At 36.9% G+C, this 14056-nt stretch overlaps 1 protein-coding gene across 3 annotated transcripts in view; it reads left to right on the top strand.

Moving 5' to 3' along the window:
• Positions 1–4498: 4498 nt before the first annotated feature.
• The window catches only part of PTCH1 (patched 1), a 43364-nt gene continuing 33806 nt past the window's right edge, over positions 4499–14056 (top strand). For 2 of the 3 annotated variants that reach the window (XM_042826896.1, XM_042826894.1), the window contains exons 1-11: positions 4666–4790; positions 5119–5308; positions 6513–6582; positions 6697–6788; positions 8157–8355; positions 8941–9062; positions 10343–10490; positions 11333–11464; positions 11750–11905; positions 12260–12358; positions 13452–13577. In XM_042826896.1, coding sequence (XP_042682830.1) covers positions 5178–5308; positions 6513–6582; positions 6697–6788; positions 8157–8355; positions 8941–9062; positions 10343–10490; positions 11333–11464; positions 11750–11905; positions 12260–12358; positions 13452–13577 — 1275 coding nt within the window. In that variant the 5' untranslated portion in view covers positions 4666–4790; positions 5119–5177. Of the gene's footprint in view, positions 4517–4665; positions 4791–5118; positions 5309–6512; positions 6583–6696; positions 6789–8156; positions 8356–8940; positions 9063–10342; positions 10491–11332; positions 11465–11749; positions 11906–12259; positions 12359–13451; positions 13578–14056 lie in introns of those variants that run through there. The other variant, XM_042826895.1, reaches the window with a different exon arrangement.

Below are 14056 nucleotides of genomic sequence, written 5' to 3'. Positions count from 1 at the left end.
CTCACAAGAATGTTCTTTTTTTAGAGGGAACTTGCCCTCTGCTAAGGTAGTTGCTGTACAATCACGTACAAGGTAACTATTGAATGGTTAATTCAAGTTGTGTATGCATCTGAAAAAAAACCAGAAAACCCTCAGGCTATACGTTGCAGTTCAGGAACCTGAAATGAACATCATGATGTATTCCAAAAAAGAAGCATTTCACACCTTTTGAACAAACAGGCAATTAGCAAACAGTGATTTTTAGCTATCATATATTGCTTCATTTAGGATCAGTCTCTTAGCATAGCATAGGTCAGATTTGTTCTTGAAAGTGTTCAGCATGGAAGAGACTGCAGTTTACATCAGTAAATTTTTTACAAGCATGTTAAGATAATAGAAATATACCAAAATACCATTTTGAATGCCGGTCATGGGACATACATATGTAAGACAGCAACATTTGTAGTAGAAATGAGTACATCAGCTGAAAGACTCGATGACTTCAAAATTGTCACTGGAAATCCTATAGTTTAGCTGTAAAAAAAAACCAAATATGTTTTCACTCTTGTGTCGTTTGAGGGTGCATCAGTATTGTGCAAATGTGTACTAGAGGGAAGCAGTTTTGGTTTTATGGTTCCTTCTCACTTAAGATGCACCAGAACATTTTAATGTGACCTAGGAAGTTGGTAATGGGATATGGAGCCTTGTGCCTGCAGGTCATATGTTCAAGTCTGCCTCAAATTAAGAATGACAAAAACTTGTTACCACCTAACAGCAGCTCATTGCTCTCGGGGGAGGGAGAGATGGTGGTTCTCCCAGCTTGCTGATGGTTTACTGCTGTCTTGATACCCTTGGGAAGTACAAAGCATTCTGTACCTTCCCCAGCTTCTGATAAAGTCTTTGGGAAGTTCAGAAGAGCAGCATATTCAGTGCTAGAGGAGGCTGACAGACTGGGGGATATTGGTATGGGGACAAGTGGAGATGCTCTTCTCTTTTGTGGAAAAGCTGCTCAGGTAAGAAACAACGCCCATCAACAAAGGTGCTGGCAAGAAAAATGTCTTCAGTTGAACACTAGTCTTCATGCACATGTTTCATTAGAAACAGTTTCATTAGAAACTGATATATTAACTGAGATATGGTTCCAGGACACTCATATTATTATTGTGTCTTGGTATTTTTTTCTTTTTAAATTTCTCTTGTTAGCTAAATTTTGCAGAAAACATGGTATCATTTTGAGTAGAAAGACAGCTAAAATCTGTTGACTACACTTAAAGGATAGTGTACAAGATGCTGCCTTGTGTTTCCATTGGCCTTGAGACAATGCGCAGATCTGTTATTTAAATCAATGTTATGGCTTGCAGGCATTTGTGCTGCTAAATCAGCTGACCGGGCATTAACTCAGATAATGAAGGAATCAAGTGCTATGAAGTGATTTCTCATACATCAAAAATGGAGAATGAAGTATGAGTTTTGTCACCAAGATATTAGAAGGAAATTGTTCTCTCTTTGATAGTGAGCAAAATCATAAATATTGGTATTCTGTGTCATGTATACAAGAGATCTCCACTGTATTTCTAGTACTGTTGTCACCAAATATAAGCAAATAGAGCCCATGAAGGAAAAGCACAAAATACGACTATTTTATTCACTGGTTTTATTTGCCATTACATCATTTGTCCTGTAATGTTTTTTCACATAACTGTGTCTTTGGTAGTCAGAATTTTCCTCTGCAAGTTTACAGTTTCTTTGTATATGACTGTTACATTGTGTAAAGTATCTGTATTTGCCCATGGAGTTATCTTTGCTCTATTTGCCAGAGTAAATGAGCATAATGGACCTGTCAATAAAATGGTGTAATGCCTTAAGAAAAATGCAGAAAAGACCTACTGTTGAGTTCTGGAATATTTGCCCATGTTCCTGGATGGTTTTGCTATTCCTGTTTCGAATGAAAAAGGGGGGAAAGCAGCTTCTGTTCCGTTGGCTGACTTGTGTGATGCAGTTTTGATTAGTTAAATCTGCCTTGTTCTGTGGAGTTAATGTGGTTTGACAGGACCTTGATTAGGAAGCAATTGTTTCTGTTGATAGTAAACAGTTGGCCACTTTCAGCAGAGATAGGAATGTCGGCTTTTGTCTTGCATTACGTATGATTAGTTGTTTCAAGTTCTAGCTAAATTCAGAAGTAAAATGTGAGCAGAATGGGAGAGAAGATAGTACCAGAATTAGATGTTTATGATAGAGTCCATAGTCCTCATAAAATTGGGTCTTAATAAAGGTTGGGTCTTTGCTGGCACAGAGACAAAAAGGAAGAAAGGATTTAGTCTTCTGAAATGCTTGCTGTGTGAAGGACTGCAAAAGAAGCTTTGGTTCCATGACACACAGGTTAGGGTAACTGTAGTTCTCTACTCCCTCTCCGTATTCCTCTGAGAAAGAGCAAATTTTATTGATATATCATAAGAGACCTTGATGGGGGAGAAAGATAGCAGTGATCATGAACATTAGGCTGTTGAGTGAAAGTGCTGGGATTATATAAAAAAATCCCCTGCACAAGAAGGAATGACAAATATGATACAAGGGTGTGCAAACTAGCTTTCAGTCTATGGTTACTGTTTGATATGAAGTTTAACTTGAAAAACTTGAATCTGTATTTAGCTGTGATTACACTGCTTATACAGAGTGAAAACATCTGAGGCAAAATCATAGGTGTTTTAGTGTTTTATTTGTGATATAATTAAACAACTTTTTTATTTGTTTGTTTCATGCATATGCAGTGGTAAAAGGGATGTTAGGAAGTTATAAAGGGAATCTAGGTGAGGAAGTTGTACTTTCATTTCTATGTTTTCTTACTGCAAGCTGACCACTGTTACTTGATGTGAGGGAGATAATGCCACAAATGACAGACTGAGAAAATGGAGAGTGTTGTGGAAATACTTTTTCAAAGAAGTAATGATCTAGAAATTAAGTGATGCCTCATGCCAACAGGATGAGGTAGTTTAGCTGTCGATAGTCTGATTCTGACAGGTTTATCCATGCCCAGTTTCTTTCCCGGTGGTCCACTTAGCCTTAGTGTATGTGTAGGTTGAGGACCTCTATTTAAGGAGTATGCTCCTGGCTTGTTCAGACTTGAGAGTGTCATCTCCCACATTGCCAGCTAGTTACAGATCATTGTATGTCCTAGGAAGACATAGATGTGCACGTCTAATTTTTCTTCACACTGTTGCAGAACTCCCCAAGGTGAGTGGGACAGAAAAAAATGTAACAAAGCAGGTTTGTATCTTGGACTTTAGAGGTGACAACAGGTGTTTATTGTATTTGTCTTCCTCATCTGAATGTGATCTCAATTCAGCTAGTCAGCTGAATTAACCACCCTCCCCACCCTTCCATGCACTTTTTAGTGTACATAGGAGGTTGTATAAAGTGTACAATCTCCAGCTGATCTCTGAGTGGGAAGATAATTTTCCATTTTTATGTAATATTTCTGGCAAAAAAAATTGAATATGGCTCCCTCTAGAGCCTGTCTACTTTGCAGTTTCCTACTGCCTTTTCCTTTTCTTTTTTAAAGCAGTGTTTTGATACGTAGCACACTGTTCAGCTCATTTGGATTTATAAAACAGTCACTGCATATTCATTGTATCCTGCATCACAGAGTAAGTAATATGCGGGTGCAGAACTACTGGGACAAATACAACATAGATGATTCTTTGTGCTAATTTAAAGCTAATTCTCTTAATGTTAACTTGGTATTTTTTCTTTTTAATTTGGAAGAAGTAGCACTGATCACATACTCTTTCTCTCCTCACTTTTTTAACTGAAGAGAAACATTCTGCTTCTGACTTTGCCAGATTATTTAGGAGAAGAGTATAAATTAAAGCCATTTTTCTTGAAATGTGCTATTGGAGCAGTCTTTTCATGCAAGTATAAGTAATTGTGACAAAGAAGTATTTGATCTGATTCAGACGAGTTGTAGAATCACAGCATGGCTTAGGTTGGAGGGACCTTAAAGGTCATCTATTCCTGACCCCTTGCGATGGGCAGGGCTGCCCCTCACCACCTGAGGCTGCTCAGGGCCCCATCCAACCTGGCCCTGAATGCCTCCAGGGATGAAGCATCCACAGCTTCTCCGGGCAGCCTGTGCCAGTGCATCACTACCCCCTGAACAAAGAGTTTCTTTCTAACATCTAAACTGAATTTTCCCTCTTTTAATTTAAAGCCTTGTCCTGTCAGTGTCAGACCATGTTAAAAGTTGTGTCCCCTCTTGCTTGTAGTCTCCCCTCAAGTACTGGAAGGCCACAATGAGGTCTCCCTGGAGCCTTCTTCAAGCTGAACAAGACCAGTCCCTCAATCTTTCTTCACAGGAGAGGTGCTCCAGCCCACTGATAACCTTCATGGCCCTCCTCTGGATCCACTCCAACAGCTCTCCTATGCTGGGGCCTCAGACCTGGACACAGTACTCCTGATGGGTCCTCAAGAAGTATAGAGCAGATTCGGTGATCCCTCCCTTTTCCTTTTGATGCAGCCCAGGATATTAGCCTTCTGGGCCGTAAGTGCACACTGCTGGAGCCAGTGTCCAGTTTTTTGTCCACCAGGATCTCTGAGTCCTTCTCCTCTGGACTGCTCTGAGGAAGTTCTTCTTCCATTCTCTACTCACATCTGGAATTGCCTTGATCCAGGTGCAACATCTTGCATTTGGCCTTGTTGAACTTCACTGGACCTGTCCAGGTCCCTGTGGATGGCGTCATTGTGTCAGCTGCACCACTCAGCTTGGTGTTGTCAGAAAACTTACAGAGATTACAGTCAATAAGAAAAGGAAAAAGGTGTGGGTTTTTTTGGGTTGGGTTTTTTTTTTTTTTTTTTTTTTTTTCCTTTTCATATTTACATGAGGAGGATCAATTATAACATAGAAAAAAAATTGTTTGAGGCTTTGGTTTACACATCAATATTATAGTACAGTGGGAGCTTTAATAAGGAATATGATTTTTGCAGCATTACTGAAGTAAATTTCTTACTAGTTTTAGTTACTCTGTGATCTTTCTGAGGTAGATTAGTTCATGCATGTACCATAGCTTTTCTGACTGGAAGATGCTTATCATGGTCATCACAAATAAGTGAATTTTGGCTAATTCAAAACTTTTTTAAAATCAGTTGGTGGACGAGTGAGTCAGGAGTTAAACTACACACGGCAGAAGATTGGAGAAGAGGCCATGTTTAACCCCCAGCTCATGATTCAGACTCCACAGGAAGATGGAACTAATGTACTAACAACAGAAGCACTCCGACAGCACCTTGACTCTGCACTTCAGGCCAGCAGAGTGCATGTTTATATGTACAACAGGTAAGCAGATAAGCAAAAGTTTTCTTGGTGATATGTAACTTCTGAAAATTGTATTTGTTTTTCTCTCCACATATTTCTAAGTGATTAGAATTTTTGAGCCTTTGTTTTAGGACTTTCTGATTTGTCTGCCACTGATAAGTAGTTTTGGAAGAGATTCTGAAAACATGCCTCTGTGAGCAGTTCTATGATATTCAGCAGTTGTCTTCCTGTGATGTCTATGCTCCCAGTGTGAAATCTTACTGATGGTATGCTAATATCAAAAAGCTTTTTGTGTTAGAGATGTATTCATTCACTGACACACCACCTAGAATCACATAATGACTCTAAACACTAATACAAATTACTGTCATTCCAGTAGTTTGTGTATAAAGGGAGATGAAAATCTGTGAGAAGTGTCAGCGGATGGAATAACAGTTTTATTCAGTAACGTAGGTAGTCATAGTAGAGTTGAACTTCAGAGTGGCTATATGTACGTATGAAGACTGGGAGCTGTGTGGTGTCCAACAACAGCAAATGCTAAAACTGTGCCTTACAAGGGTACCAGCTTTGGACTACTGAGAATCTCCCTGAAAAGTGGTTCTTCCAGGGTTACTGCTTATATGATAATGTACCTAGGGATGCTCTCTGAGGCATGAAACCCAGTATCTTTCAGGATAACTTTTCAGCATATCCACCTGATGCCTGAGTCAGCTTGTGCTCAGGCTCTAACAAGCATTTACCTGGCTACTGCTTTGTGTTAAAGTGCCAGAAGTCACATCAGTGGAATTTGTAATACAGCCAAAAAAGGGAGGGAGAAAACCTGATGGTTTCTTTTCCTCCTGTATGTGAGTCAGTTTAGGGATGTCCTCTGAGCCTCAAGATGAGTTGTCTTTTGGTTGCATCACTGAATGATAACTGAAGTCACAAGTGGCCTTGTTTATATAAAGTCAAATTTCTGCTTATTAATCAGGTCAACCAGTCTGCTCACCCAAAAGCAGCGCTATTTACAGAGAGCATTTAGAACAACTGAAACAAAAATATCTATTTTATAACCACAAAAAGAATTTTTTATGTGAGGTGTGATGTATTAGTTGCCTTCCTCAGTGGTTTGCTACTTGAAGCTAATAAGTGAGGATAAGTAGTTATTTTGAATGTACGTTTCATTTAAAAGATAACTTTTCAGTTATTGTGGAAGAAAAACATTTGTTCTTTCTTCTTATTACAGACAATGGAAGTTGGAACATTTATGTTATAAATCAGGAGAACTCATCACAGAAGCAGGTTACATGGACCAGGTATGAATAGCAGGCATTTAGTTGTAAGCTTTTTCTCATAATCATAATTCAACTTACGCTGCTTAGATTATATTCTTAGTCTAACTGTATATTTACTACTTCTCATTTTGACAGATTATAGAATATCTTTATCCTTGCTTAATTATCACTCCTTTGGACTGCTTCTGGGAGGGAGCAAAGCTACAGTCGGGAACTGCCTATCTATTGTAAGCATGCTTTTATTTAACTTTCTAGTCTGACTAATTTTAATTCTGTAACTATATATGATTTTGGGTTGCTTTCTGACTGTTCATTGACATTCTGGTTTAACAGAAAAATAAAATTACAGTGTCTCTACTGAAAATATGCATGGACTTTTTTTTTTAATTGAAGAAATATATTTTTGTTTCTGTAAGATGATTTGTAGGAATCAGTTAAGATTTCTGTATTGTTTTTCTCACTCTGCTAGTATGCAGAAGAAATTAAGTTCTCAGTCGAAGCTTTAAGGGCTTTATGCTTCTTTTGGGAATCAACTTGTCTCTTTTTTTATTAATTTACAAATAATGTTATTTAATTGAAAATTTTATTTCTAAAAAAATTTCAGGGGTTAAATCTTAGATCTTCCTAAGGAACACAACCAAATACCTTGCTAACAAGGTCATTAAAGAAACCACACGTAGCATTTTTGATGGGTGGTCTCACAATTTACAAGTGTGATATCATATGCCCTGTCCTTCAAACAGTTACTTGTTTATATGCACACGCATTTTCTGTTAATTATGCAAGAGTTAGTCTTTGAGTTATTGTTTCTGTTCCGGCTTGTCTGTCTCTGTAAAAGCGATTTGCAATGGCTATCTCATAACCTTTAGTGTACACTTTTAGATGGGAAATGTACTGGGTTTGGGTTCTCTAGCTGGGAGAATTGGAATAATGACTTAAGCCTGGTTAAACAGTGTGGTTTGAAACACAGAATAAGGCAGCCAGAGTCCATTCTAGTCTGTCAACATCACAAATTCAGAAGTGGGGGATAGGAAACGTGACAGTGATAGTAATGGCAGCCATGGTAGCAGGAGAGCTTGCTAGTCAACAGTCAAGCTGTCAGGGTATTTGAAGGAGAAGCATTGTTACAGATAAACAGAGATCAGCTGTATTGATTGATTACATCTAGATGATTATTAGAGTGGTAAGAAGTAATCTGATACTATGAGAAAAGCTTTCTTTCTTCAGCCCTCTCTTTTCTTTCCTTCTCCCCTCCCCCTAATTCTATGAAGCAGCAGTTGGCTGCTTTTTTATTATTTAGGTGCTTGATAATTTGTTTTCCTTTGCTTGTGAATATATTGTATCTTATGCAATAACTTTGTGAAACCTGAATTTTTTATTTTAAATAACAACAAGGCTACAAGAAAAGTACATAAACAAATATAATTAAAATATGCCTTATTTTGTATGAAACAGCCTTATCAGCAAAAGTAGTAACTTAGAAAACAAACATACTTTAAAAAATAAAACAACCCTCAATTATCTGTGCAAATGTAAGTATGTTTGTTTCGGTACTTCTTTTGTCTTCCTTTATTTTAATAATTCCTCTTTTGCAGAGGGAAACCTCCTTTGCAGTGGATCAACTTTGACCCCTTAGAATTCTTGGAAGAGTTAAAAAAAATAAACTACCAAGTGGAGAGCTGGGAAGAAATGCTGAATAAAGCAGAGGTTGGTCGTGGTTATATGGATCGACCTTGCCTGAATCCTGCTGATCCTGATTGCCCAATCACAGCTCCCAATAAAAATTCTACCAAAGTAAGTTTTCTTCTGCTTGTTTATATCTTTTATTGGGGAGGCGGGAGGCAGGGAGGAAAGAAGCAGCAGTATGTGAGTCTAATTATTGACTGATGTTACCTGCTGCTGAAACAGAGTTGCTAACTTTCTGTCATTCTGTGATGCAGTAGTTAATCCCCTATTTTTAGAGTCCACAGTACAGGTAGTTGCAAAGCATGGCAAAGTGACAGTGTAAGCATTTCAAAAGACTTAATTTGTCAGATAGGGATAACCAGTGCTGAATTACATCTGTCCTGTATGCTCACACTGGACAGAAAAGCCTTCCTTCCTTCAGGTAAGGCCAATTTTGTTTACTTTGTGAATAATTTGAATTAATGGTCTTCAGTTTTACGCATCTGTCTTTCAGTCAGGCTTTGGAAAAGTTGCAATTTGACCAATTAATACCTGACTGATTTGTCTGCTTGAGTTGCTGAGCACAATTTTTCTTTTTAGACCTCTTAGACAATCTTTAATATCAGTTATCTTATTGCATGAGATTTTGATTTATGGTACAATTTTGTCTGAAGTTATGCTACTGATTAATTTCTTCTTTATAACTTTTTCTAGCCTCTTGACGTAGCCCTTGTTTTGAGTGGTGGATGCTACGGACTGTCAAGAAAATACATGCATTGGCAGGAAGAGTTAATTATAGGTGGTACAGTCAAGAACAGTTCTGGTAAACTTGTCAGGTAAAGAAACAAATGGTTAATGGAAATTTTAGAGGTTTTCCCTGTTAGAGTTTGGTTACTGGGGCACATGTATTTATCCTTCATGTGCATTATGAATCTTTTTAGGAGGACATATGTGTCTCAAAAAAGCAGAACTTAAAGCAGTGATTAGATGATTGTTTAATTGGCATCGCTGCTTCCTGCTTCTAACCTCAGAATGATAATGTATGTTTCTCAGAAATAGGTTTTTTTTTTTCCTGGCAGCTTTGTTGTTTGGCTGTATGTATAAACATTGAACAGTGTTTGAAACACCAAACAACTTTGAGCATTTTTTGAAATATTGTCAAAAGAAAAAGGGGGAAAAATACAGGTAAAGTACTTACTTATTTTACTTTTCTCAAAATTCAAACTAAGCTTTTTGTTTACAATCAGTATGGAGAAAAGTATACTCTTTATGTTATTACATCTTGAATATATTTTTGTCTGATAAAACAAAATACTTTTTAGACTTAAAGAAGTCATGAAAGTCAGGACTTCAGTGGTGGAAAAAACTTGTGTGAGAGAACTATTTTGAAAAATATGGGACATAGTAAGCTAAATGAAGCACAACTATCACGTATTTAATATAGGTGTTTTTTATTGGAAGACTTAGTATGGATTATAAACTTTTTTTTTACATTTCCACCAAACATTGAAGAATTATTTGTTGCAGTAAATCTTTCACCAATTAAGCCAAAGAATATGCTTTTAGTGAAAAATAATGTAGCTCCTTAAGCTTCTAAAATTGTCAGATACATTTGCATGTTGTGGGAAGTTGCCATGGATAATTGTTGCCAAACTCCTTCCAGTTTGCTAGACACCAGGAGTTAAATATGGCATTTCTCTCGAATGGTTAAAGAAGACCAAGGTTTTCAAATGACAAATCGCCAATTGCTTTTACAAGATCTTATAGAAATAACTATTGTGTCATTTTCACAGTAATAAGTTATCCATTAATCATGATCCTCATAATTGAGTTACAGTCTTTGCTCCCCGAAGTGATCCTGTAAAAAAATAATGGTAAAATAAACTTCAGTGAAACTAAGTTTAACCTCAGTACTTAGAAGACCCATACAGCTGCACCAGATACATAGTTAGAATAATTATACTTTATTCAATTTTAATATGAATATGTGCTCTATAAAATCAAGAGCTCCTACAAGCTGCTATTAAGCTCTCCTTTGGGATTTCGTGCCATTAAAATAATTTACTGAAAATACTGATTTTATGCCTCTTCCTCCTCTTATTTCTCTCTGTTACAGTGCCCAGGCTTTGCAAACCATGTTTCAGTTAATGACTCCTAAGCAAATGTATGAGCACTTCAAGGGATATGAATACGTTTCACATATCAACTGGAATGAGGATAAAGCAGCAGCAATTCTAGAAGCCTGGCAGAGGATGTATGTTGAGGTAAAAGTGAAAATAACCTAGATACCATAGTATAAAGTTGTGCTGAGATCCACTGTCCTTTGCTATAGCTTTTTATAGTATTCCTTCAAAGAAGATGCTTAACTAAAACTGAGTTATTCCCTCCCAGTTTGAAGTTGATTTAGTCTCTTTTTTAACTGGTAAGCTGCTTGATTATTCACATTTGTGAAGCCAGGAAGACTTTACTGTTTGGTGTCTTGAACATGTCTTCTTTGCTGAGAGTGAGAAGGAACTGAAGACCTACTTGGAATTTAAAAGCAATTGGTTAGAATGATTGTTTTAAAGGTGTCTGGAAAAGGCATCAATTTTCTAGGCATCAGTTGCATCATAGGCAAGGCATCAATTGCTCTCCCAGCAACAGTCTGGGTGGGGAGGCCACGTGATGGTGCCTGGCCTTTGTGTCCCAAAATGTGACCTCTTCTGACCTTTGTGAAATAGCCCTGCCGTGGGGGAAAGAGGAGCGTTCTGAAGAGCATGCTGGCCTTGGATTAAAGGCAAGACTTTTCAACAGCAAGGTTATGGAAAGAGAAAACCTTTACACTGAAATTGAAATCATCTGTGAATACAGTAGACTTTTCTAAAGCATGCAGATTCTTACTTGATAAACAGTAGCTTTCAGGAAGTAGTTATGGAGCATATTTCATCTAGAATCAGTGAAATCTCTTGTGTAAGGTTTATGCTATAACAGGAACAGTTATGCTATAACAGTTCAGGCAAAAACAGTTTCAGGAGATTGCTGTAGAAAATGGGGTTTTTTGGGTTGTTTTGTTGTTGTTTTTTTTTTTTAATTTTCACACAACTGCTCTTTTATTTTCTATTCCTAGGTTGTTCATCAAAGTGTTGCACAAAACTCTACTCAGAAGGTGCTTTCCTTTACTACAACTACCCTGGATGACATCCTAAAGTCATTTTCTGATGTCAGTGTTATCAGAGTAGCTAGTGGCTACTTACTAATGGTAATAAAACAAATTATAGTTATGTGTTTCTAAAAGTAGTGCATGGTTTAAATATCTGCTTCATTCTTACTAGTTGATATCCAGAGCAGTTTTTTCATACTTAAAATAAATTTGCTGTTTGTAAAGTTTTGTCACTTCAGCATAAAATATCCAATGTGTTTATTCTGTTTAAAAAGGCTTGTAAAGATATGTGTGGAAGAGAGGGTATCATTTCTAAAAAACAATCCATTCTAATACTTTTTTTTTTTTTTTTAATTCCCCTTTTCCCCTGACCCTTCCTTTTAGCTTGCCTACGCCTGTTTAACAATGCTGAGGTGGGACTGTGCCAAGTCTCAGGGTGCCGTGGGGCTGGCAGGAGTGTTGCTGGTTGCGCTATCAGTGGCTGCAGGCTTGGGTCTGTGCTCACTGATTGGAATTTCCTTTAATGCTGCCACAACTCAGGTATTTAGGAGCCAAAAGTCTGATTACTAGCACTTTGTTAGTGAATGAACACATATGAATCTTTGGGGAAAATAAACTACCAAATTATTTGTATTGCTGTTCTACACTTGTGCTTTTCTCCTATTTATTAACTTGAACTGTGAGAAATTAGGTGATGATGATGCCAAACGATATTAAAGAAAAAGACAGATACTCAATGGTTTATATAATTATTAGATTCTGTATACTTTTTTTCTGTGTCTCTATGTTAAGTCGAAAGTGTAAAGTTACTTCAACTAACCATGTAATAGCAAGCTGCATGGTAGATGATAAAACAGGAGTCATTGTTTTTACTTGTTTTCTTTTCTCCCGAAGGTTCTGCCTTTTCTTGCTCTCGGAGTTGGTGTAGATGATGTTTTCCTTCTAGCTCATGCATTTAGTGAAACAGGACAGAATAAGAGAATTCCATTCGAGGTAATGAGAAAGTGGGGTGTTAGGATGAAATAAAAGGCTTCTTATAGGGAAAGATACTGAAGTAATAATGAATTAGTAATGATTTTAAACAAACAACAGTTGCTTTTTTTTCTTTAGAGGTTTTTTCCCTGATTTGCATAAAGTTTACTCAAAATGTCAGTAATGTAAATTTGAGAACTCAAGTGTGAGTCTGACATTAAAATGGTAGAATGCTTTCAATAGAAGGACACAGTTTTAGAGCAACAATAAGAAGGAAATTATTATCTGTTACCTTTATTTGTTATGTCTTTTAATTTGTGATTTTAAGAGTTTTTCTTCTGTTTTCCTTTCTTATCCTTTATAATTGACCATGACATTTCAAAACATAACATTCATATTATGAAATCTGTCATCACTTCTGTGATCTTTTCCTTTTATTAACCTTTGTATCTTTCATTCAGATTTCATACCCAAAGTACAGATTATTTAAAAACAACATAAATTTGCCTATTCTGTTATATACAAGCAGTATCTTCCCTGTTATCTTCGTGGCTAGTTCAGCATGCAGACATTACAATGCTACTCTGCTATAGCCTATTTGGTTGAGAAAATCTCCTATGCTTGCTTCTGTTGATTTTCCTGGGTGGTTGTTCCTGGGTTTGGAGTTGTTTTTATGTTACATACTTCAAGATGTGTATAGTATGAATCTATGGTGTTAATGCATGCTTATTTTGTCTGAAAAATGGTAACAGACGGACATCCATGGACTCCATCAGTAGACAATACATCCTTAAATTGTAGATAATTCAATATAATGACAGTATTAACTTAGTTTTGTCTTTCGAAGCTAGAATCAGATTTTTATAATGTTTTCTACCCACAAAAAGTAAATCAGTATTTTATGTGTCATCTGCTTTTCTCCTGCACAGTATACTTTCTTAGTGTGTTTTTTATTGACGTACTCTTAAATACGCACTTGCATTTGGAATTTCCTTGTGATAGTTTTTCATTACTGCTGTGTTGTATCTATGGAATGACCATATCATTTGCAGGACCTTGTTTTATTCACATGACTTTTAAGATATGCTGTTGTTTTTTGTTTTTGTTTTTGCAGGACAGAACAGGTGAATGTTTGAAGCGAACAGGAGCAAGTGTAGCCCTTACATCTATTAGCAATGTTACTGCATTCTTTATGGCTGCTTTAATCCCTATTCCTGCTTTACGAGCATTTTCACTCCAAGTAAGTTCATGTGCTACTTAGTTAGCTTTTATATGTGTTACAGTTGTGGGAGACCAATGATGATACCTGTTAGTGACAGTAATAAATCCACATTCAGTGCTTCTGCAGGCTGCTGAATTAGTAGCTATCTGCCCTTGATTCTGCTCCTCCTGTGGAATTTCTTGCATTCTATTAGCTGATGGTAGTGTGCACTGCCATTCCACAACTGGGTTAAGTGCAAAAACCAGGATGCTTGCAACTAAGAAGAAACAAGTCATTAGAAAGATTTGCATTGTTACTGCAGTCAAGATTATTGGACTGCACTTGAGTGTATACATTAATGTTCCTAAGTGGGAATTCAGTTCTTTCATTCAGGTTTGCCTAATTTGCTGCTTTTTAGAACTATAACCAACATTCAGTGACAGCAGCAAGAATGCACTTGCCATCATATATGTAATATATGTATACGTAATATATGTATACGTAATATATGTATACGT

Source organism: Centrocercus urophasianus, unplaced genomic scaffold (assembly GCF_019232065.1).
Source record: "Centrocercus urophasianus isolate 14NV4802_14NV808 unplaced genomic scaffold, USGS_Curo_1.0 seq_27, whole genome shotgun sequence".
Taxonomy (NCBI): Eukaryota; Metazoa; Chordata; class Aves; order Galliformes; family Phasianidae; genus Centrocercus; species Centrocercus urophasianus.
Note: the sequence above shows the minus strand (reverse complement) of the source record. Positions and strands in the feature narration are given on the sequence as shown.